The sequence below is a fragment of the Agelaius phoeniceus genome, chromosome 1 (genome assembly GCF_051311805.1).
Source record: "Agelaius phoeniceus isolate bAgePho1 chromosome 1, bAgePho1.hap1, whole genome shotgun sequence".
Taxonomy (NCBI): domain Eukaryota; kingdom Metazoa; phylum Chordata; class Aves; order Passeriformes; family Icteridae; genus Agelaius; species Agelaius phoeniceus.
In genome coordinates, this window is record NC_135265.1 from 2858147 (window position 1) to 2883254 (window position 25108).

At 51.4% G+C, this 25108-nt stretch overlaps 1 protein-coding gene across 1 annotated transcript; it reads right to left on the bottom strand.

Annotated features, from left to right (window-relative positions):
- Positions 1-1124: 1124 nt before the first annotated feature.
- Positions 1125-23796, bottom strand: ZBTB47 (zinc finger and BTB domain containing 47). The gene is made up of 6 exons (XM_077185203.1): positions 23302-23796; positions 11341-12705; positions 7817-7964; positions 7215-7330; positions 6722-6866; positions 1125-5863 (listed from the first exon to the last, which is right to left on the bottom strand). The coding sequence occupies exons 1-6, from the start codon at positions 23302-23304 to the stop codon at positions 5496-5498; spliced, it is 2145 nt and encodes a 714-aa protein (XP_077041318.1). The 5' UTR covers positions 23305-23796; the 3' UTR covers positions 1125-5495.
- Positions 23797-25108: the final 1312 nt, after the last annotated feature.

The following is a 25108-nucleotide window of genomic DNA, read 5'->3' on the forward strand; positions in this document are numbered from 1 at the left end:
TGCTTCAGCTCTTCTTGCTGAATGCAGGCTGGGAAGTTGTTGATGATCCTAATAGAGGTTTGATCCCCACTCACTTCCTGCCACACTTCTTGGCTCTCCTGGAGGAATTCTGGGCTTTTTGAAGCCAGCAGGAGAATGTTGCTGACTTTCCATGAGCTGTTGTGATGTAGTCCCTGATAAAGGCTCAAGATGCTTCAAATAAACTGGAGTTTGGTGCTCATGTGTGGTTCACATCCATTATAAAGCTGCGGAGAAGCCACCACTGGCACAGGGCAGGAAACTATAAAATAGAAAAAAATGGCTGTTGTATAAAAATATCCAGAAGAACTTGAAATATCCCACTGCTGGAACAACAAGAGGCAAATCTCAGCACATGCTGGTCCGAGGAAGGAGGCAGAGTTGGACATCACCAAGTGAAGGTGTGGCCTGGGGATGTTCTTCCATATCTTCAAGAGGCTGGGTCAGTTTAAAGGCCATCACAGATAAGAAATGCCACCAGGAATGCTCAGAGAGACATCACTCTTCCCTGCTGCCTGGTGTTTTCCTGGCTCAGATGCAACAGCTTCACTGGCACAGGTCCCCCTGCAGATAATGACAGTGGCAAAGACTGCATCCAAAGGGTGAGGGAAAACCATCTCTTCTTCCCCAGTCTTCCCAATATCTATGCTGATATTACTGGTGAGGTTCCCCCTGCTCAATTTTGAATTAATAAAGGCACTGGGTGCTTTTGGATGTGCTCCTTGGTTTCTCTTCTGCCAACAGAGATCAGAGAGCCCCTGCTCGAGAGTTCACACCGACCTGATGGAGCCAGTAGGATCAGGTGCTCAGTCCTTACCCCAGGGCTGTAAGCACTGAATTCCTTCTTCTATCCACTCATCACCCTTCCCTGAAAAGCTCTTTTTTTGTTGGCCCCACAAGAGTCTCACACACATTCACACATCTCCCACCAAACCCAGCACAGAGCCCGCACATGTGAAGCAGTGGCAGCAAATTCCTCATCCTCCCCATCTCTGACTGCTCACACAGTTGCCTGAAAAAAACCCTTTTAAAAGAAAAGAAAAAAAAAAAGGGGGGGAAAGATAAAGCAAAATTAAGGTAACAAAAGAAAGTGGTGGAGCTTTCGGTTTTCTTTTATAAAAGACAAATCGTTTATTGATTCAGTCCTTCCACTTGCAACCTCTTTGGTAACAGTCATAACACTTCCAGACTGGGAGAACGCAGTGGAAAGGCCCAGTTCTGACCTCTCACCAATTTCAGAGCTCAGTGAGCCCCAACGTGCCTTGGTGAGAGGCCAAAAGCAGATTTCAAAGCATGGCCAAGGACCTGGCCTCGAGGGACAACCCAAACCAGCCTCCCTACTGTGACTTGTTGCGCTGGTGGGCAGCACAGAGAGCAGCCCCAGCACCCCCAGGCAGAAGATGGCTTGGGATGGGGATGTCTGACTGGGAGCTGTGCCCTGGGAGGTGGCCTTGATGAACCTCTTGGGACCTCCTGGACATTGGCCAATGGGACCATCAACGAAACAAGACTCGCCCGTTCCTGCGGTAGACAATGACTTGCCTCAGTTGGCCCCACGGGGATGGACTAATCCAACCATCTCAGCCTCCCCCTCCTCACACCATCCCAAAGAGAGTAACTGCTGTACTTGGAGTTAAAGATAAACATATATTGATTACACATGGTCATAAAAAAAAAAAAGGTAATAATAATAATAATACATTTCCTAGAACATTACTTAAGACGCTTCCGAAAAGCATCCAAGCTTCCCCTCCCCTCCCCGCCTTCCCTTAATCTATACAGAATAAAGTGCTTCGTTTAGTTTGTTCACACTTGTAGAGCCACCAATACACTCTTATCTTGGCATGTTTGGGCAACTGATACTGAATGCCGTAAAATAATTCAGAGCCAAACACCAGGCATGAGAAACTAGTTTTGAGGCAAGTGCTTGGGGGTTTCATTCATTTCCTTCAAGTTCCATGCTACAGCGGTTGTTCTTATTCCTTTTTTTTTTTTCTCCTTTTTTTTTTAATTTATTATTTTCTTCCTTTGTAAGTCCAACCCAACTCCCGTTGTGGTTCCGTGTCTCTAGGCAGGGCTGCGCGTGGGGAAGCTCTGGCCGTCCGTGTGAACAAAGGGCGTCTGTCCGTCTGTCCTTCCCTCCTGACTTCAGGCAAACCAAGAGTCACCTCAGAGGAGTTGTCTAGCAGCGGATGCTCGTCTCTATTGCACTGTCACAGCCATTCCCACCCATCTGTCCATCCATCCATCGCCTTCCCACCGCGCCAGGGTTATGGCTGTGGTCCGAAGGGCCAGCCGTGCCTCATAGATACGTGAGGCGAACTGGTCTGTGCTACCAGGCTCCTGGGATTATATAAACCAAAAGTGACCCTCCCCAGCATGATTCCCTCCCTCCCCAAAGTTCAAATGAAGGGTGGAAAAAAAAATAATTCCGACCCAGGCGGGTCTGGGGTTTGGGTGTGTGGGAAGAGCTGTCAGCTGAACGTTGCGCTACGGCGAATTCAGGAACCGCGTAATCGAAATCGAGCCCCTCTCCACCCTCGCGGTCTGTCAAAGAAGGGATGTGAGAGATTAAGGTGCAAGAGTTAAAAAAAAAAAAAAAATTAAAAAAAATTAAAGTAAAACATAAAAAGCTTGAAAACAACGGACCCAACTCTCCTGCCTGCTGCTCTGTCTAACCCCAAGGGTGCAACAGCGCGGGCTGGGACGGGTCCGGGATGGACGAGGCACTGTGGGAGCGACTCGTCTGAGCTCTTAGTACACAAATGAAAACCAGACATGGAGACACACTGGGGCTGAGTCAGGGTGTAGACAAAAGGGCTTGGAGGCCTCACAGGACTCCTGGGAACTACCCAGGCCTTGGAGAGGGGAGGGAGCAGCAGGGATCTGGTTCTCCAAAGTGCTGTGTGCATGGTCACATCTCGACGTCTCCAAGTGGCTCTAGGAGCAGGCTCTCGAAGGGGATCGGACGTGGCTGGGATCAGTCACTGGGCTTTCTGCTGGGCTTCCAGCCTCAAGGAAGTGCTCTCATCTCCCAGAGATGTCCAAGGGGGGCAGGTCCTCACTGGGAGAGGATGAACTGGGACAGGAACAGGAAAGCCACCTCCAGGTGAGTGGAATAAGGGAGCACACAATGTTGGCATGGATGTTTACATGGGGGGAAGTCTATCAGCTGATGGGCTCCATCACAGAAGACCATAAAATAAGGGCACAGCACTCCCATCCTGTCTCAAGGCTGAAATTGAGGGGAAAGAAGCACAAGGAAGCCCAAGGGGATGGGATCTGGGAGGCAGCAGAGGAGACAGCATGAACCTCTCCAGCACCTCCATGGATTTCACTGAATGCTTCTCCAAAGCAAAAATCTTCCAGTATGGGTCATGGTCCCTTCAGACAGCCAATGGCCCCAAGAGCCCTCATCCCTCACAGGTGTGTGTGAGGCTTTGTGCCATCCCAACGAGTCCCAGGGTCATGGAGGGGGCAGCAGAGAAGCCTTTGGAACCCACCTGAGAAGGTCAATGAGGTGAGGCAGCTCTGCCATAGAAACCTCCTCGTGCTCAGAGCAGATGGAGATGAGGGTGAGCTCACTGGTACTGAGAGCCATGCTGGGGATCCACAGGATCCCAGCCAACACAAAAGATAAAAAGGACTTTGTAGCTCCAAAATGCTAACATCAGTCAGCTTTCCCATGATGCTGGGCACCAGTGGGGCACCACTCAGCAGGAGGTGACACCAGACACCTCAAAGAGCACTCAGGAGAACAGCAGATGCTCCCTGGTCCTGTCCCCATCAGGCTCCTGCATGTCCCCAGTCAGCAAAGCCCCTGAGCATGTGTCTGAATCCTCCCATCTCTGCAGGCACAGCCCCAATGCTGCCCAAGTGCTTTGCTGATTTGGTCCAGGACACAAAGCACCAAAGATTTTCACAGAGCTAGGTGTGGCTCCCTGTCCCCAGCACTCTGCTGTCACCCAGCACAAGCTGCATAAGAGAAAAGGCTCCTGCAGCCCACTCAGTGACCTCTTTCCTTTTTACCTACCAACAGTGCTTCCACCACCTCCTCCATGACCTGACCCACACCAGCTTTAGAAGCACAGGATCAGCTGGAACACCCCCCACCTCCTGCCAGCCCTTCTCTGCCCAGGCTGGGTGCTCTCTGACTCTAAAGAGGACACTTCCCCCAGGCAGGGACCCCACAGCCATGGTCAGGACAATGCATGGCACCCTGGGGCAGAACACAGCAGTGAGAGACCCTGCTGGGACCTCAGTGCCCAACAAAAAGGTGACAGCAAAGCCTTCCTCTTCTCCTCCTCCTCAGCATGAAGTCAGACACATAATTTGTAAGTGAATCATCAACAAGCACTAATCAACATCACAGGGCATCACCAAAACAACCACAACCCTCACTGGTCCCCTCTGGTCCCCCCAGACCAGGACAGGGCAATGGATGCCAGCACCACAAGGAGAAGTGAAGCTTGGGAGAGCAAAGCAGGCAACAAACTGGAGACTGGGACATCATCATCCCCAGGCTGAACATGGTCCTGCTTTAGCTCTGAACCTTGCAGTGGGACTGACCTGGAGCTCACCCATCCCTCAGGGGTTTGTTCAGATTGTTAAGGCACTATTCTGGGCCGATTCTGCTGAGAAACAGAAGCGTCCTGCTCCTCTGTCCCAGGCTCCCCTCCTGCCAGTCCCAAAGGTACCTGAGCTCTCCCAGGAACAGCTCCCCAGCTCCAGAGCATCCCCAGGAGCCCAGCTCCTGCTGGGATTAGCAGAAAGGGCACACCAGAACCCAGCTCCCTTAGGGCACCCCGGAACTGAACCAACAGCGAGTTGCAGATGCCCCGAGATGCAAGGTGGGTGTTTGTGCTTTTGCCTGTGGAGGAGGAAAACCTGCTGTAGGGAAGGAAGACGTGTTGAGGGCTGCTAACGAGGGCATGCTAATGGCTTTCCAATGGGGACACCTGCTCGCCACGGGTCACTGGGGCTGGCAGTGGGGGGCTCCCCTGGGGTGCCTACCTTTCAACCCCATGGGTGAAGAGCCTGACTTGAAAGACCAGCTTTACAGTACAGGGATTCAAGCACCACTAACTAGAATTCGGCTTCGAATTATTGATGCACCGGCCAGCAAGCTCAAGCCTGGATATCCTGCTCCTCCCAGCCTCACCAGCATCCCAGCAGGAAGGTGATGCCAGCGTGTGGGAAGATGAAACTGAGAGTGACACCTTTTACCTACACCCTTACGGACGGATGGCAGTTCCCCCCCCAACACCCACATTCCTCAGGGGGAGGCTTCCTCCTGCTCCCCCTCTCTGCAGAGAATGACAGGTGAGAGAAAGGAATAAAAACCCAAAACAACCCCAAAACGAGGAGGAAGGGGGGGTAGAGAGCAAGCAAAGCCTTGGCTCCCCGGGGGAAAGGCGTTCCCGAAGGGCAGAGCAGTCCGTGCAGGCGCATGGCCGGGGGGGGTGAGGGGAGGGCACCTAATTGTTGTTTGAATTTATCCTCCCCGCGGGAAACAGGGGAGGGGGTGGCGGTAGGTGAGGAGGAGGAGGGAGGGTCTGTGGAAGAGGATGGAGCAGCGGCAGGGGCAGGGGGGAGACGCCGGGGCCGGGGGGCAGCGGAGCCGGGCTGGTGGCGGGCTGGGGCACGGCTGTGTCCGAAGCCAGGGGGTTGGTGACGCGGAAACATTTCTCCTTGTGGGCCTTGAGCATGTTGGAGAAGCGGAAGCGCTGGCCGCAGACGTCGCAGGGGTACGGCTTCTCCCCGGTGTGGGTCCGGCGGTGCCGCTTCATGTTGGGGCGGCTGGTGAAGCTCTTCCCGCAGATCTCACAGATGTAGGGCTTCTCCCCTGAGCGTGGGAGGAGAGGGAGAGAAGCTGCTGGTTAGGGTGAGTGTCAGAGACTGGGGAGATTTGATGTCTCGAGGTATTTTGGGGTGCATGCGCGTGCCTTGCCCTGGTGAGGCAGTGAACAGCCCCACATCCCAGCCCCAGGGCCTGTATCCCAGCCTGGCAGTGTCTGTCAATCGTGGCACACGGGGAGGCAATGCTCCATTCTCCCCTAATCCAATTCCTGAGGGCCAAATGATCAGAAGTCCCATGTGGGAGAAAGGGGGGAACCAAATACCCCTTGAGGAGCAAGGGGTATTTAAAGCCAAACACAAGGCCATCACATTCATCTAGACCCTACCTTTTTCTTGGAAGTTCTGTCTGAACCCAGGAGTTGGTACCCTGTGCTACCAACTACCTATATGTGCTTTTCTGTATCTTTTCTGTCCTTCTCTTTCTTCTTCTTCTAATTCTCTCTCCTTGGAATATTTTGAGTAGCTCAACATTGAATGTATTTAAAGTTTGCTAAGTTGAATGGGCCAAGTTTAATGCTGTGAGAAGTGTTTTATGTTGGTTGAATGCTGTACTAAACCTTTTGCGAAAGCTCCCTGATTTTTCTCAAGTTTGCCAGCAAACCTTTGAGTTGTTTTGACCCCTTGAGAAGATCTTGTTGGCATTTCTCCTGTGTGTCCAGCTCAGAGATCATGAACCATTGTAAGCCCTTCCAAAAGTCTCCTTGAATAAATTGACTGGGGCCTTATCAGTGCTTCCCAAAACCCCATCCTGCCACCCACCCTAAGATGTTGCCCCCATCCCATCACTCCTTTCAGGGAGAGCCTGACTGCAGGGATTAGGGGCCAGGCAAGGGGCAGGTCTCACCCGTGTGCGTCTTCATGTGCTCATCAAAGTACTGCTTCATGTTGAAGTCCTTGCCACACCACTGGCACATGAACTGCTTGTGGCCGATGTGGATGCTCATGTGGGAGCGCAGCTGGTACTTGTACTGGAAGCGCTCGTTGCAGTTCTGCAGGGGTGAGGAGTTCTCGATAAGCACCCAAAATATCCCCCCATTCCCCTCAAATCATCAGCAGCAAGGAAATCCTGTTTTTTTCCCCCAAGAAACCCCCCCAAAACAGGTTTTTGGGACATACCCAGCCAGGTTTGCAGGCTGGGTGGGTGCAAAGTCCAGGCACTCGGGGACAGATCCTGGCATTGGACAAGTTTCATCATGAAGGTGGTGGGACTCTCAAACCAGGAGGTGATGCAAAGTTTGGAAAAGTGTGGGATCATCCCTACAGCTGCACTGTCACACAGCACAGTGGAAGCCCCAGGGAGTGGAAGATCTCTCCCCAGATCAGTGTTTCTGCCTTACCTCACATTTGAAAGGCTTTTCCCCGGAGTGCTGGAGCGAGTGGACCTTGAGGGACATGCTGCGCTTGAAGGACTTCCCGCAGGTCTCACAGGTGAAGGGCATGTCCTTGGTGTGTGCTGGTGGGGATAGGGGCAGGTCAGCAGCCTCCACACACCTCCACCATCCATCTCCCCACACCCCAGCTCTGGCTCCCCATGCCAACCCCAGCAAACCCAAAGAACCTCTGGAAGATAAATGGGAGCGACGTTTCAAGCGTTTCCCTTCCAAACCCCCATTCTTTTGGATCTCTTTGGTGGCTCCAAGGCCCAGGGACCCAACCACTGTTGTCGTATGGAATTTGCTTTTCAAAGCCCAGCACTGGTATGGTCTGGTCCTTTTACACTTCAAACCTTCCTCTGATCACTTCTGATCAATTAAATAAATGGGATTCCCCAGCACTGAGCAGACATTGGTTCAGCATTGAATATCAGGCCAAATTTCAAGACAGGGATGTGAGAAAGCTCACCCAAGAGTAAGCAAACATGACAGCAACAGAAAACACCTTTCATTGCCAAACTGATGGACCCCCAGCAAGATCTCCCCGTGGCGCCTCCCACACTCACCAACCATGTGTTTGCGCACGTGGGCCATGGTGTAGAACTTCTTCTCGCAGATCTCGCAGGAGAACTTCTTCTCTGCATAGCCATGGACAATCTTGTTGTGCTCGTGGAGAGACCAGAGCTTCTTGAACCCCTTCCCACACGTCACACACTGCAAGGACACAGGAGACAGTCAGGGAAGCAGCTTCGTCCATGGAAAGGGAACATCATGGTGAAAGCTACAGCTGATATCAAAAATCATAACTACCAGCAAGTCTGATATAGACCTTGTCGCTTCAAAACCTCCAAATTTCATATTTCTATGAAAATGAGCAAGGGGCAATGACCTTCCAGGGAAGGTAGTGGAATTTTCATCAATGGCTGTATCAGGATTTGGATAAGCAACAGCTCATGCCCTATTCTCAGCTGGGAATTTTATTCCTAAATGAAGATCTTACATAAAATATCCTGACCCTCTGTGCATTGGAAATTTGCAAAAAATATGAAAATAAGGAGAATCCCTATCTGGGGCAGTACAACTTCAGTCTTCAGCAGATATAATGGATACTTCACCACTAAATTTATTTTCCAAGCAGATCTGTGATTCCATGATATCCAAAAGGACCAAAATAGACCCAAACCACCAGTCCATCAGCACAAGGAGAACAACGTGACATGCAAAGTCTTCCCGAAAAAGTTAAGGTAGAGAATCACTTCAGCTCCAACAAGTTCAGTGCTCCTCTGGAAGTTCCCAGGAAAAGGTCCAGCTTCTATGTGAGACCTCTTGGAGGCACATGAGACCAGTTCAGTGCCCAGGAAAACACTGGAGAGAGATATCCACCAAGGATACCATGCCAGGAGCCAAGGGTCAGCTCCTTCCCCTTCACCTTTCCATGGCTCATGTTCCTCTTGGTCAACAGGGATAAAACCACCTCTTCTCTCCTTGCGGACTTGTTTAGAAAATTATTCATGCCTTGAAGGCATCTTGCAACAATGTGGCTGAATTGTACCAGTGAACCTGGGCAGGGATTTCTCCACTTCTCCTCCTTCCCAGAGGAACAGATGCTTCTTGATGGGCTTCAACCAAATTTTGCTGGGATACCACTGAAAACACATCATTATGCTGTGAAGTCACTGTATTTCTCCAAATATATTTATATTTAGGTGCCCCAAAGGGAAAATTAGGGTCACAGAGCTATTCCCAAGCCTCCTCATCTTTATCTTGCCATGCTCAAATATCAACATTAGCAGTTCTCCAAGTCCTACTGTTCCCAAGTATGCATTTCCATGGATCAGAACAGCTTTATCTCTGTCTTAAGGGATATTTCAGGGCAAATTCAGGACTAGAGCCTGATATCAAAGACACATCAATATCCATTTTCTCTACTTAAAATGAAAGAGACAGAGGAATTTCAAAATGAAAGGTAGAGGGAAAGCAGCAGAGGTAGAAAAACCCCAAGGGCTGCGGGGCAAACACCCTGGAGGACTGAGCTCTGTGTCCTCACTCACTGCTGAAAATCATCACTCAAAAAATAAGGAAGCAATGTCCAAATGAGGGGGAAAAATGGGGATATGAATTCTTGTAGGTTAAAAGGAAAACCATACTGAAGCTGGCAATAAAAAGAGTTTGAGGGACAACTCAATAAAGCAAAGGATGAATCACTTTTCAGGTGGTAGAGGTAGGATGCACATTATGGAGATGGGGGATGAACACAGGGAGCAGGATGGTTCTTACATCCTAAAGCTTTATGGGTGAAATTTGGTGACAAAACAGGGAAAGAAAGCAGCAGATCAAACTGAGAAAAGGTGGATAGTCTCTTCATGGATCTGATTAAAACACAAGAAATAAAAACTCTTATCGGCAGAGTGTTGAAAAAAATTCCTTTTCCACCCAGACATAATTCCATGGGATGTTGATAAAGTTATTAAATATTATAAGAGCAAATGGAGTGGATTTGGCTATTTGTAAAATTAAAAATGCTTAATTAGGTGACAGACAATGATCCCTTTTTTTGCAGAAGGAGGTCACTATACAGGCAGTTCTGGTTCATCCTATTCCAAAATGATTTGGAAAAGGGATAAAAAGGAGAGGGCAAAACAAAAACCAAGCAATGTGGTGACAGCCCCATGTTATCCACCTGGAAAGCAGATGAAGCTGAATAAACATTCTGGTAAAATTCCTTTTTAACTCTTTTTTTGTTAGGCCCTGAAATAGCCACCACTGCGCAGCTATTGGAACTACACTCATCCATTCTGGGAAAAAGCATCCAAAAAAAGCAACTTCAGAACTGTGGATTTGTCAGGAAGATGCACCAAAGGGTCAGTGACTGCTTCACCTATGAAACAAGACTGTTCCTGCTCCCATGTTCCCTGCTTGCCAAGATCTGCCTCATTCCCTGTTTTATTTGGGGTCTCATCACTGAAGGGCTCCAGTAGCACTTGGGTTGTGTTACCTCCATCAAGGAGAGCTGTGAGATCATTCAAAATCTGGTCACTGGTGGGAAGGGTGATGGGAGAAGCTGTCCATAAATTGTAATATATAATATTTGTATATTAATGTAATATTTGTATTTGTATATTATATAATATTTGTAATTATTAGCAGCAGCATCCTGTAAAACAGCTCATCAGGAATTAGGAGATGGGAATTTGGAGGGATCTTCAGGAACACACGTGTTTACTGCTCTGATTGGGTGCCTCCCTATCCCCTCAAAACTGCACTGATTTAACAAAGTCAATTTGTTACACAGGATCTCATTAGCACAGGGGAAGGCCACACCAAGCCCAAGCCATGTGTGGATGTCAAATGCACTCAGAAATTTGCTAATGCACACAAAAAAAGCACAAAAGGCAGATTAAAACCATTTTAACTCCTGTCAGCAAATCTTCAAATTAAGCTAAAATGGGTTCAGTCTGGGTGGGAATGCTGGAGTGTGTCTCCATCAAGGGCTCGCAGTGTTTTATCCAGATTAACTGAATAAACTCAAAAGAAAAATTACTCCTCAAAAATTAACTCTGTGCTTCCACCCAGGCAGTCAATGGGAAGCCACAGCCCTGTGGCACAAATCCTCTAATTGCAGGTGACTGTGGGACCCTCCTGAGTCTGAATACAAGTCATGGGTGAAGGAAGGTTCCCTCCCAACTGCCATGTTGTGCTGGTTTTGCATATAGAGAAAAATCTCATATCTCAAATTCTCAAAATTCTGAAACTCTCAAAATCTCAAATTAACAACCAAAACCACTACACATGTGCTAACTGCAACATCAATATTATCTGAGCACGAGCCCATCCCATGGTGTAACTGGATGGAATGACCTCCACGGTGCTTGGGATGCCCTTCCCTCACTGGGATGTCCCACAGTGGTGGGATTCTTCTCCTTTGGTGGGATGTCCCCACCTTGATGGCACACCCACCCACTCTGGAGGGGTATTCCCCCCTTGGTGGGACATCCATCTCTAGTGGGACGCTCCACCTTGGGGTAAGGCATTTCCCGTTGGTGGGATGTTCACCTGGTGGGATCCATGCCCTGGATGGAGCCATGCTCACCTGGATGTTCTTCTCACAGTCGGTCTGGTGGTGCAGCAGGAGCTCGCTCTCCAGCAGGAAGCGCTTCCCGCACTTGTCGCAGATCTGCATGCGGCTGTGGGTGACGTTCATGTGCTTCTCCAGGTACCAGCGGTTGTTGAAGATCCGCGGACACTTCTTGCACGGATAATGCTGCTTCTCCTCCAGCTTCACCTTCTGGCCCAAGCCATCTTGTTCTTTCTTCCTCTTCCTTCCCCTCTGGCCTTCTTCTTCCTCCTCCTCCTCCTCTTCCACCTTGGCCATCTCCTGGGACCTGGTTGCCATGGCAGGTTTAGTGGCTTTGGATGCCCGGCTGCCCCTGCGGGGCTGCCCGCTCTTTTCCCTTTTCATCTCTGAGGCATCCTCATCATCATCATCCTCTTCTTCCGTCGTCTCCTCCAGATCTTCCTCCTCGCTGCGCTCCTCCTCCTCCTCCTCCCCCACCTCCGCATCCTCCTCCTCTTCCTCCTCCTCCTCCCCTTCCTCATTCTCCTCCTCCCCGTCCTCCTCCGTGTCGCGCCCATCCCCGTCCGGCCGCCCCATCACGGCCGCCTCGCTGGCAGCCGCCTTCCCCTCCGTGCCCTTGGAGACGTTGAGGGTCTGGTTGTTGAGGTTCACCTCCACGATGATCTGCTCCCTGTTGTAGGAGCCCTGGCTGTCCAGGTCCTCCTCAGACTCCTCACCCTCCATCTTACAGACAGCACCAGGACCTCCATCCTTCTCCTCCTTGTAGTACTGCTTGGCCGGGCCGGGGGGGAGCGTCCCGCTGCCCGTCCCGTCCTCCACGCGCACCGAGAAGGGGTCGTTGCCCTCCCGGGCGTAGATTTTGGGGTGGGGGGCGTCCACCTCCTGCTTGATCTCGCAGTAGTAGGGAGGGGGTCCGGCGCAGCCCTCGGCGGGCAGGGCCATGTCGGTGGCCAGGCTGAGCGAGCGCGTGTCCAGCAGGTCCTGGCAGGAGGACGCGATGTTGTTCATCTGCAGCACGGCGGCCGCGTTCAGCACGTCCTGCACATTGCAGGAGTTGACGAGCAGCTTGGAGGTGTAGATGAAGTTGAGGATCTGCTGGAGGCCCTGCGAGGTGAGGGCCTCCAGAGAGAGCTCCACGCGCTGCAGCTGCTTGTTCTGGGTGAAGAGGGAGTGGAAGAACTGGCTGTAGGCTGCCAGGACCCCCTTGTGCGCCGGGAAGATGCTCTTGTGCTGCACCAGCACGATGTCCACGTCGCACAGGTCCGGCTGAAAGAGGCGCTGCTCGTTCAGTCTGTCCATCAAACACGTGAAGTGGAGGGCTACATCCTCCACCAGGGAGTACTCAGCCGAAGGGTAGTCAGTCGTTTTTTCGACTATCAGCTGGGGGAGGAAAGAAATAAAATCATTCAGGGCTCTTTTCCCCCCCCAAAAAAACACCCTTCTGGCCATGCCATCATGCCAAGTCAGAGATGTCACCTGAGAAGCTCTACTGCCAGCCTCAGCTTGGAGGTGCCAACCAAAACATTCTGTCACCTACCCCAGCTTGGAGGTACTCACCATGGAGTTCTACCACCAGCCCCAGCTTGGAGATACCAGCCAAAACACTCCATCACCAACGCCAGTTTGGAGATACCAGCCAAAACACTCCATCACCACCCTCAGTTTGGAGATAGTAACTAAAACACTCCATCACCACCCTCAGTTTGGAGATACCAACAAAAGCACTCCATCACTAACCTCAGTTTGGAGATACCAGCCAAGAAACTCCATCACCAATCCCAGTTTGGAGATACCAACCAAAGCACACCATCACTAACCTCAGTTTGGAGATACCAACCAAAACACTCCATCACCAACCTCAGTTTGGAGATAGCAGCCAAGAAACTCCATCACCAACCCCAATTTGGAGATAGCAACCAAGAAACTCCCATCACCAGCCCCAGCTTAGACATGTCAACCAAAATGCTCCACCAACCTCAGCTTAGGAACACCACAAAGCTCCACCACCAGGCCCAGCTTGAAGACACCAACCAGGAAGCTCCACCACCTGCTTGAGTCCAGGAGACTCAACCAAGGAGGAGAAGCCCCAGTGAAAGGGCAGGTCAGGGCCACACTAGCACCCACTGATATCCCTTCAAGGTGTGTAGGAAGCACCATGGCCACCCAGGAGGTCCAAAGGCAGGCTCAGGTGTCCACACTCACTCAGAGATGTCACACAGGAGAGGGGATGCCTTGACCTCTTGAACCAGATGGAGATCCAGGTGGGTATTTGCCCCAAACAGGAAGCCAATTTTAGGCACCTGCTGAGATGTAACCACCCCCTAAATAAAAAGAAATTAGGATTTTATAGCTCCCTGTTTCTGCAGACAACAGCACAAAGCCCAATATCCTCTGATATTGCTGAATTACACCGCGTGCTCTCGCTCACGACAGCAGCTCACTCACAGCTGGATCCATTGGCATGATTTATGCACTTCTTAATGCTCATTTTCCATTGCCTGGGGAAAGGCACTACCTGGAAAAATTCAAATCAGGGAGCAGCACCCCCAGGCTGGGGAACGCTGTGCTGCCAACCCTCCCCAGGCTGAGTTTTCTGGGTATTTAATCCAACTCCCATGTATTTCACATGGTCCAGAGCATCCCTGGTGTTCATCCCCTCTCCTGGTCATACCTGAGCCCCAGGATGAGTCTGCCTGCTCCATCCCAAATCCAAGGGAAATCCCACACCCTAAATCCTGCATCCTGCATTAAAAGAAGGTGGGACACACCCAGACCCCATAACAACCCTTTTTCATGACCTTTGTAGGATGTGACCAAGGACATGGTGCAGAACAGTGGCAGAGAGGGAGGGTTCAACCTGCCAGGTTTATCCTGCACCTCCTGCCCCAAAAAGAGATTTTCAACTCCCATTTTTTCTGGAACAAATGGCAGCTTTTGATTAACACACAAATTCCAGCAAGACATGTTCTGTTTGTCTTTTTTTTTTTTTTCTTCTGGTGAGCCAAAGGCAAAAGGACACACAGACAAAAATGTTTAAATAATAAAAAAGGGTGTTTTCTTCTCTGTTTTCCCAACAAGCAAAAAACCTCTTTCCCTTCCCTGCCAAATTTTTTCATTTTCATTGGATGTCTGCTCCACAACCAACCCATCCAACCAATAGGGATCTCAAGTTTTGCATGGTCCTGATAGCCCCGGAGAATCCTAGCAAGTGCTGGCACCCAGAGAAAACATGGAAAAACCAGTTCTGCTCCAAATTCTTGGCTCTGCAGCCTGGAGCATGGCAAAGAGGTAGTAAAAGGATTGGGTGTTTACATATTTTTATATACTTTTTTATAATTTTTTATATATATATATATTTAATATTTCCAATATTTAATATTCCAATATTCCAATACATTCATGCTTATATATAGTTAAACTACTTATATATAAAAACACATAAATATATAAATACACGAACATTCTTTATATATGTACTTGTTACAAAATGCTGCATAACCCAGCTGGAACATCCATCCACCTTCACCATTTCCTGAGCCTCTCACGACTGCCAAGAACATTTTGATGAGATCTTGGATGGTTCAGCCCCCCCCCCCCACCTCCAAGACACGTAGAAAATAATAAGGCTGTAATAAATATCAAAAACTGAAGAGACAGCAGGAATTCAGCAGAGCAGTTTGCTGTTTGCCAGGTTCTCTATTGAAAAAAATAACCCTAAACTCAGTTTTTATCTCCGGGGATCCATCTCATTTAGGATACCCCGAGCTTGGGGCACAGCCACCAAGGAATGGGTGCAAAATAGAGGAAAACGGGTCTGTGGGGCGGCATCTCCCAGCCTGGAAAACAAAAGGCGGCTTTTTTTGCCCTCTGGATGGAGGATTTTTGGCAGAGGGGGCTGATCCCTCACCCAGCGGCGCTCCTTGCCAGGCGGCTCTAATCAGTCCCAGCAGCGGCGAGGACAATGCGTGTCTTGGCCGCGTCCCGCCGGTGACTTCAGCCCGGGCTTGTCAGCGGGAGCCTTTTGCTCTTTATTGCTCTCAGATGCTTTTCGTGAGCTTGCCCCGCAGCCAGAGCCCCGGCCGAGACGAGAGGCGCCTGCCGGGGTGAGATCCCCAAAAAGACCCCGACTTGCCCCAAAATGCCCCTCCGGCAGCTCCTGTCCCTGCGGCTCCAGCGGAGCGGAGCAGCCTGACTAATGGGGATTAATGGCAGGGTTAAATCCAGGGCTCTTCCTCTGGGAAAACGCAAATATTTGAAATGTATATCACTTGTAATATTTCTTATATTAAAAATACATATTGAAGAAAAAAAAAAAAAAGGAAAAGAATCACGAGTTTCGCTCTTTTCCACCACCACCACTCTGCCCCTCTGGCTCTGTCCACATCCCATCTCCATCCCCTGCTGCACACCTGGGCAGCTCACTGGATGCACTAAACCAGGGTGAACCCTAAAACTGGCCCCACCACACGCTACCAACCTCAAAGCAAGGTTCTGCCATCATCAGTGCAGAAAAACACCCCGAAAAATTATTAGAAAGCAGCGTGGCCGTGAGTTCCGCAGCCCGAGGGGCCGGCGGCGCCTCCAGCCAGCCCTCCCCGCCCTGACGCTGCCCTCCAGCTCTATTTTAAGAGAGTTTTCACGTGGTGCTGCCAAAGTCCCGTCCCAAAACAGCCCCTGGGGCAAGAGGACGGCCAGAGGATGGGGAGGATGCTTGGGGTGAGGGATGGGGGGTGGAGGAGCCCCGAAGGGAAAGGATGGAAGGAAAGGGTGAGTAAGGAATGGTGGTGGAAGGAGATGCTGGGGCTCACTGGGGCAGGGCAGCATCTCTCCAGCCAAACCACCAAAAATCCCACCAAAGGAGGGGGAGGCCAAGCTCCATTTCCACCTGCATCCTGCTACGTGCCTCAGTTTCCCTAAACAGCCCCACCAACACCTGCCCACCCGCCCTGAAAGTGTTTGCTGCTGGATTTAAATCAATGTACTACGACAAAAAGCACTTTCTCTCAGCAGCTATTGAGAATGAGATCCCTAAATGTTCCTACAGCTCTAAACCTCCCCAAAGGATCAGAAGGTTGGGCCATTCTGGATATATTTAAATACTCAAATCCTCAGTCCCCCAAGAAGATCATCTCTGACCTTCACCAGCCTCTTCTTTATTTAATTAATTATTTGTTCATTTCTAGCACCCTCATCACCACAGCATCGAGGACCATGAGTAATTCCTTCCCACATAAGCACAAGGACAAGGGGTCTTAGGGCATAAAATTCACATTTAAGTGGTGACAAGACCAGCTGCCTGTGAACCACTTTCCATTCAGCACAAAATTTGGGGATTTCTTTAAATTTTTCACCCTCAAGATGTAAAAAAAAAAAAAAAAAAAAAAAAAAAAAAAAAAAAAAAAAAAGCAATCTGCTTTTCTGTATCATTTCCAACCACCAAAGCATTCATAGTTGACCTTCAGTATTAAATTGCATTAAAGAAAAGTGCTTTAATAAGGAGCTAAATACAATGTCAGCACTTCCTCCTCAAGAAAAAAAAAAGAAGTTCCCCATGCCCTCTTCTCAATTTGGACATTGCTGAACTTCAGGACAAAAGAGCTGGGCTGGAACTATTTAATGTCAAAACTTGACTTTTGCTGAAGAAAGAAATAACATTAAGAAATAACATTAAACCCCCATTTTTACAGATTAAAAAACTGTAAAAATTTTGGACGACACAAAGGGGCATCGTTACAAACCCCAAATATTCGCGCTTTCGGTTTTAATCCCCGCCCTCCTACAACCTGCCCTCTGCCTTCCAGACCCTTGCATGAAACCTTCAGCCTTCTCTCCCTAGTTTTGAGGCCATCAGGAAATTTTTTTTCAAAAAAAAAAGCTCCCCAAACCAGGATACACCAGCCCAGAACGAGCAGCACTGCATGGACCGAGCACATCCCACTGCCCAACCACCCATTCCTGGGGCACGGTGGCAGAAGAATAAACCACATCCCAAAACTCCTGTCCCCCTCCTATCACCAGACCCCTTGCATGAAACCCTCAGTCTTTTCTCCCTAGTTTTGAGGCCACCAGAAGATATTTTTTGTTTCAAAATTACACCAGCCCAGAACGAGCAGCGCTGCCTGGACCATGCACACCCATTCCTGGAGCAGAGCTGTGCCTGGGAAGCTGGCAGAGGGATAAACCACATCCCAAAGCTCCTGTCCCTCTCCTGTCCCCAGACCCCTGCATGAAACCTTCAGCCTTTTCTCCCTAGTTTTGAGGCTACCAGAAGACTTTTTTTCAAAATGATGTGTTTTCCCACAGCTCCCCAAACCAGGATACACCAGCCCAGAACGAGCAGCACTGCATGGACCGAGCACATCCCACTGCCCAGCCACCCATTCCTGGAGCAGAGCCGTGCCTGACAAGCTGGCAGAGGGATACACCACATCCCAAAGCTCCTGTCCCTCTCCTGTCGCCTACCTTGACAGCTCTGCTGTCCCCTCCCTCCCCGGGGAGCTCTCCGTGGGTGCTCTCGGCACGGGACCGTGCTGGGGGTGGGGTCTGCTCGCTCCTCCGACGGGTGTTTTTATTTAATTACGAGAGGCTTGTCCGGAAAAACAAGCAGGAAGGGAAAACAATAGCCCGGCCACAGCCCCGCCTGGCGAGGCGCCGGCCGGCACGGCCCCGAGCGAGCGCCCACCGCCGGCATCCTGCCCGCCGGGATGTGCCCGGCCCGCTCCGGAGCCCCCAGGGATGCTGCTGACACCATCCCAAGCGATGATTTTTATTTCTGTGCTGTCTAAAAGGCTTAAGGGTGCCCAAAGCAGAGCCATGTGCAGGCACAGAGAGCAGGCAAGGGGAAGGGGCTCAGCGATGCTCCCTAAGCCCGGCTCATCCTGGGGTGTTGGACAGCCCAAAAAACACCTCCCAGCCTCTGCTGGGTGAAGAAGAGCATCAGTCCAGCTGTGGGACAGGCAGATGCTTCACAGGCTTTTTTTTTTTTTCCCTCCCTTTTGGCTGTTCCTAATTTTTTATTAATGATATCCAGCATTTACAGGCTTTGGCTCAAGGATGCTTTTCCCAGGGAGTTGGTAGCAGCCCCAGGCCCAGCAGTGCAACAGAACAGGGACAGCTCCTTCCCCCATCCCCGTCTCCCTGCAACCAAGAGGACACCTTTGCAAAGGGGGAAAGGTTCATTTGGGATGTTTTTGGAAGCACCATGGCCACCAGCAGCGTGGGGAGAGGAGCAGGATGAGCTGGGATGAGCAACACAAAAGCTTCATCCATTGGGAGCAGGCACTGCCTTCCCAACAGCACAGCCCACAGAGGGTTAATGGCTTTGTGCTTTTTTTTTTTTTAATCTCATACTTTTAAATTTTTTTAAACCCTATCAGCTGCTGTGGGTGCTTTTCTCCTTTCCTTTTGCACACAGAGCTGCAAAGCCACTGTGACATTTCCAAGGACGGATGGATCAACCCCAACTGTCACACCCCAGCCCCAAATCGTCCCAGTGAGGTGATGCTGCTCCTCGAGGATGCCACCACCGTGATGGCATCGAGGACACTGTCCCTCTGTTCCACCAGGGTGACAGTGAGGGCAGTGCCAAGCCCTGGGAGCCCATCCCAACACGTGGGAAGCCGAGCACTGTCCCCTGCTCAGACACAGCCTCTGCTGCAAAAATACAGAGGCTCCAGCAACGCCGCATCATTTTCATGCCAGAACAAATCCCAATCCCTCCAGGAGAGCAGAGGCACCAAACCCTGGATGGAAGCACCCTTCTGAGTGTCCCTGTCCCCTCGGTCAGGGCTGAAGGAGGTGTGGCTCAGTCAGACCCAGCAAAAGCTCTGCAGGTGATTCCAGAGCCAGGCAAAGTCAGGTCTGGGGTTAAATCCCAAAGGGATGCTGCTGGATTCCAGCAGAGCTGGCATGGCCCTGGCAAACGCTGAGGGCAGACAGGACAGCCAGGCCATGGGGGCACAGCCAGTGACACCCAGCTGATGGGGATGTCCCTGAGCTGCTGCACTGGCACGGGGATGGGATGGGATGGGATGCTGCCCTCCATCTGTGGGATGCAGGACTGCCCAGAGTCACTGCTGGGGTGGAAGAGCCCAGGGGATGCACACACACACACACACACACACACAAAGCCACTGTCCCCCTCCCTCTCCTGCCCGAGAAAAACAAGCAGAGGGAAGGCTGAGGGAGGAAACGAGGACAAAACCCAAGGCTGACCTCCCCAGCCGGGCTGGCGGCCAAGCGGCTGCACCAGGGGCCAGCTCCAGAGGGGACATCACCCCAGAGAGCCCAGGGATGTCCCCAGTGCCACTGCCACCGAGGGAGGGCCTGGATGCAACAGGAAAGGCGGTGCTCAGAGCCCCCCAGAGCTGACAGGAACCCCAAATTCAGTGCTGGGAGCAAGGATGGGTGCAGGAGCAGGGATGGGTGCAGGAGAAGGGATGGGTGCAGCAGGACAGCCACCATGTCACCTGTGCAGAGCTCAAAGGCATCATAACCCCAAGGCACCCCCTGCCATGTGCAGCCAGGGATGCAGGAAGGGGCTGGGATCACCAGCAGGATGGATGGAGGGACAGAGGGAGGGATGATGGATGGATAGATGGATGGATGGATGGGTCGATGGATGGATGGATGGATGGATGGATGGATGGATGGATGGATGGATGGATGGATGGATGGAGGGATGGAGCCACCTCCCAAGCACTGCTGAATGAGGTTTCCAGCATGCCCTGCCTGGCAGCCCAGTGCCCATCCCTGGGGCAGCCACCACGACCTTCCAGGTGGATCAGCAGCATGGTGGGATGTGACATCTCCAGGGTTTGTCCCACACTCAGCCCTCAGTAAAGCCTAAAGCCACAGCATTTCCTAACCCAGCCACAAACTTGCCAGAGAGATCCAAGACTGCACCTGTCTCAGCCACGATGCTGGGCAGGACTTTCCATCCCTGAGCATTTCTCCAAACCCTGGCTGACCCCAGGGATGGTCGCCATCTCCAGATCCATCTTAACCCAGCCTTGACCAGGGCTCTTTGGGAAGCACCAGCCAAGCTCCTCTAATCCAGCCATGGAATGGTTTGGGCTGGATGGGACCCTAAAGATCATCTTACTCCCAACTTCTCTGCCATGCACCATCTTCCTTCAGATCCAGTTGCCCAGATCGAGGATCTGGATGCACCAGATCCTTCCTGCCCAACACTTTTAACATTTTTATGAAATGCATTATTTTTGTCCTTATTTTTATCACCCTTTTTCCTGTAGCTTGGGGAGCAGAGCTTTAACTCAGACAGGGTGTCAGCAGCCCTGGCTCCAGGCAAAAGATGTAATCATAAAAATAATAATAAAAAACGACAGTTTGTTGTAATTAAGTCTTCTACCCATGACATCTGCACCACCATGGCCAGTCTTTCCCCATATCCAAAGGCATCCCAGTTTTCACCATCAGGAGAGGTGGATGAACACTGAGTTGGCTGCAGAGGGGACAGCAGCTCCAGAGAACACGGGGACAAGTCCCCAGGTGTGTCCCCATGCAGGAAACCCAATGGGGCCACCCCTGCCCTGCACAAACCATCCCAACAACACAAGCCATTTCCCTTAGGAATAAGGGAAAATTAGGGGCAGGAGGCAGAGAGCTCATCCTGCCCACCAACATCCACTCCTCCAGTTCTACAGGGACCCACGGAATGCCAGGGGACATCTAGGATGACATCTAGGATGACATCTAGCATGCAAACCACATGGAGGATCTACATATCCACATTTTTGGGGCCAGGCAAACATGGCAGCAAATTAAAAACTTCATCCCTTGCTCTTCTCCCGCAGAGTCACTTTGTCAGGGCCACCACCAGGTCCCCTCTACAAAGGCTTAAATGCAGCAGCATGGGAGAGTCCTCAGTTTTCTCCTCCAGGAGGGAGAACAGGAAAATCAGCATTTCCCCCCAAAACCTTCAAAGACCCTCTGATGTTTTGACACATTCAGTTCAACCGCAAAAGGTTTGGGTTGTTTGGTTTTTTTTTTCCCTTATTTTTCCACAAGCAGAAAAATCTGCATCTTAAAAAGAACCAATATTTCATCAACTCTCGGGCAAGCAACCTCCCGTTTTTCCCCCTGTCTTTTCCAAAGGATCCATCTCCAAAGGCGGCAGCGGGTTATTTTTGTGGAGGGGGTGGCAATGTCTCTGCTCCAGACCCGAGAGACACGAGCACGGGGCCGTTTATCTCGCCTGCTGATAAGCGAACGCTCCGTTAATTCCTCCCGGGGAGAACAAAGCTCCGCCGTCATTCCAAGCCCAGGTGGCAAAGGGGACCCTGCGGCCACCCCGGGAAAAGCCCCCGGAGCGGGGCTGAGCATCCTCAGGGAAACTCTGCACTTGGAGGCAGAATGTTTGCACCCAGAGAGATTTCACCACAGATCCAGAGGAAAAAATAAAATTAAAAAAAATATATATAATAAATCCCTTTCGTGTCTTTCCAAGGAGGAATTTTGCTTTGTAAAGCAAATCTTCCTCTGGTTCTTGCCGAGGTAGGGTGTGGAAGGAAGGCTGAATTCCCAACTTTTCCCCGTCTTCCTTGCTGGGGTGGGCTCTGGGTGTCTCCAGCTCCACCTCAGGGCACGAAAGGCTCCCCAAAACACCCCGGAGTGTCCCCCTGAGCCCTCAGCATCTCCTCTGGCAAGGGATGCAGGCGCAGGATTCAGACGGGATTTCATTGCACAGGCCGAGTGTGACTGCCCAGCGTGAACCCAAACCCACTCCCGACCACTTTAACCCCAGCATTAATTAAACCCCCGCAGTCCTGGGGTGCCGAGCCCCATCCCACCATCCCATCTACCATCGTTTCCTCATTTTTCCGAGCTTGCACTTTCTTGCCCTTTCCAAAATTCCACTCGGACGCTTCCCGGGGCGTCAGGACGGGCACGGAGTCAGCACTGGGGCAAACACAATCCCGCACTTTTTGGGATGGGGGAGGCACCGGGAGCACATCCCAGGGGGATTTCATGTGGATCTTTCCCAGCTCGGGCCTGCCCTCCGCAACTCCAACTAAACCCCCCCCAAAAAAACTCCACCGGCCGATAAAATAGGTCACTGCTGCAGGCGAGAGCCCCAGCTCTGGTGTTATTATTATTATTATTGTTATTTTAAAGAGGAGCGCTGGAAAATCGCTTTTTCAGAGGTGGGGGGGATGCTGCGCCCTCCCTGCAGCTTTGCTCCTCCGGGATGTTGCGGAGCGCCCAAAACCCCCCAGACCCGCCGGGAAAAGGGGGCCCAGGACGGGAACCAGCCATGGAAAAAGGGGGGGGAAGGAGGCGGGCAGGAATTGGCAAAAGGATGGAGTCATCCGGGGAATGGGAATGGCCGAGGAAGCGGCAGCTCCTGCGCACCCCCCTCCCTCACAGCGGATCCTCCGGCCTGGGGGGCTCCAAAAGTGTGCGAGTCCCCCCAGATCCTGCCAGGGACCCCCGAGCCGGGCTGGGCTCTTCCCAAGGGAGGGCTCAGACCCCTCCTCACGGCCCTTCCGCACCCCCATCCCCCTCTAAAGCACCCCAAAGGTGCTGGTGATGGTGGAGGGGGGCGCGTTTTTGATGCCATTTCCACCAAACCCAGCCCGTCCTCGCCTTGCAGGAGGGGGGACCCTCATGCAACCCCCCCAGCAGAGCAGCACCGGGCCCAAACCCGGCCGGGCTGTGCTTTTTATACCCCCCAACCCCACAAAAAAATAAAATAAAAAATAATCCACGGCCCCCTCCCGTTTCCCCCTCAGGCCTGGATGCAGCATCGCCCATGCAGCCCCCCCACCTCCCTCATGCACCTCCGCCGCCCTGGCCGGGATTTGGGCAAGTTTCGAGGCCTTTGGGAAGTCGGCAAAGCCCCGGCAGAGCGAGGAAACGACGGAGGAAGGAAGGGGAAGGGAGAGGGGGGAAATAAAAGCGAGGAGAAAAGGGAGAAGGGGGGGCGGGTGGAAAGGGGGGGGGTTCAGGCTCTACCATTTTGATGCAAAGGTCTCCGCGCTGAGGAGTCCCGGTCCTCCTCCGCTGGCCTGGGGTTTGTGCTCTCCATGAAAAAAACAAGGAATTGGTGGGTTGGGTGGGTTGCTGGTTTGGTGGCTTTTTTTCCTGTTTTTCTTTTTTTTTTGGCCGCCTTATTTCTGCTTTTTTTTCCTTTTTTTTTTTTGCCTTTTGGAAGAGGAGGAGGAGAGGAGGGGGGGGAGGAAATCACCGCGCCAGCGCTGCTTGCATCCCCGTCCCTCTTTTCCTTTTTTTCCCCCTATATTTCCCTTTTCATCATTTTCCTCTCCCCCTGCTTTATATCTTATCTCTTTTCCTTTCTTTCTTTTTTTTTTTTTAATTTAATTTTTATGTTTTTCCTCCTCCTCTTCACCTCATCCTGCCCATCGCCATGTTCGCCCCTTTTGGGAAGCCGGAGGAATGCGGAGCGGCGGCGGCTCCGGCTGCCAAGAGCCCCGGGGCCGCTGATTGGAGCCGCCGCATCAGCTGGGGCCGCGGCTGCCCCTTTAAAGCGACAGCAGCCACCGCCACCCCACGGGGGACACCCCTCTGTCACCCTGTGCCCGCACCCCAAGCCCTCCGCCACAGCCGCCAATGCAGCGCTGCATCCCCCCGGAGCATCCCCGGGGATCCCGCTGGGCAGGGGAAACTGAGGCACGCAGCTCCTCACCCCCTCCCCAAACCCAATAGAAAGATCCCAAGATTTTTTTGAGCGCATAAAACCTCAATTTGAGGTGTCATGGAGCTTAAAATTGAGTGTTTTCCTGCTATTTGGAGGAAATGGGGATGCCCTTTCTGGATGTGTTTTAAGGCACATTTGGAGCATTAGTTGGGAGCATCCTCTGCATCTTGCTATGGCAGGGGAAACTGAGGCATGCAACCTCTCACCCCCTCCCCAAACCCAATAAAAAGACCCCAAGGCTTTTGGGTCATAAAATCTCAATTTGAGGTGTGTTGAAGTAACAGTGATGTACTTAAAGTGGGATTTTTCAGGTGTTCTCCCACTGTTTGGATGAAATGGGGATGCCCCACCTGGATGTGTTTAAGGCACATTTGGTTATAGGGAGCATCCTCTGCATCCTGCTGTGGCTGGGGAAACTGAGGCACACAACACCTCACCCTCTCCCCAAACCCAATGAAAAGACCCCAAGGCTTTTTGGGGACATGTTACCTCAATTTGAGGTGTCATGGAGCTTAAAATGGGATTTTTTTGAGTGTTTTCCTGCTGTTTGGAGGAAATGGGGATGCCCCTTCTGGATGTGTTTAAGGCACATTTGGAGCATTAGTTGGGAGCATCCTCTGCATCCTGCTATGGCAGCGGAAACTGAGGCACACAACCCCTCACCCCCTCCCCAAACCCAATAAAAAGATCCCAAGATGTTTTTGGAGACATAAAACCTCAATTTGAGAGGCTGTGGGGTAATGTCCATTTGATTAAAATGGGATTTTTGGAGTGTTTTCCTGCTGTTTGGAGGAAATGGGGTGCCCACACCTGGACGTGTTTAAAGCACGTTTGGTTATAGGGGGCATCCTCTGGATCCTGCTATGGTGGGGGAAACTGAGGCACACAGCTCCTTACCCCTCTCCAAAACTAAGAAAGACCCCAAGGTTTTTGGGTCATAAAACCTCAATTTGAGGTGTTGCGGAGCAACAGGGATTTAATTAAAATGGGATTTTTGGGATGTTCTCCCACTGTGTGGAGGAAATCCCCACCTGGATGTGTTAAAGGCACATTTGGTTATAGGGAGCATCCTCTGGATCCTGCTATGGTTGGGGAAACTGAGGC

Bases quoted from the DNA above. Each gene is read 5' to 3' on its own strand.
- ZBTB47 (XM_077185203.1), bottom strand. The intron at 7,331-7,816 runs GTGAGTGTGGGA...TATCCCCACCAG, and splicing joins CGTGCGCAAACACATGGTTG to CACACACCAAGGACATGCCC. The intron at 5,864-6,721 runs GTGAGACCTGCC...TCCCACGCTCAG, and splicing joins GCACATGAAGACGCACACGG to GGGAGAAGCCCTACATCTGT.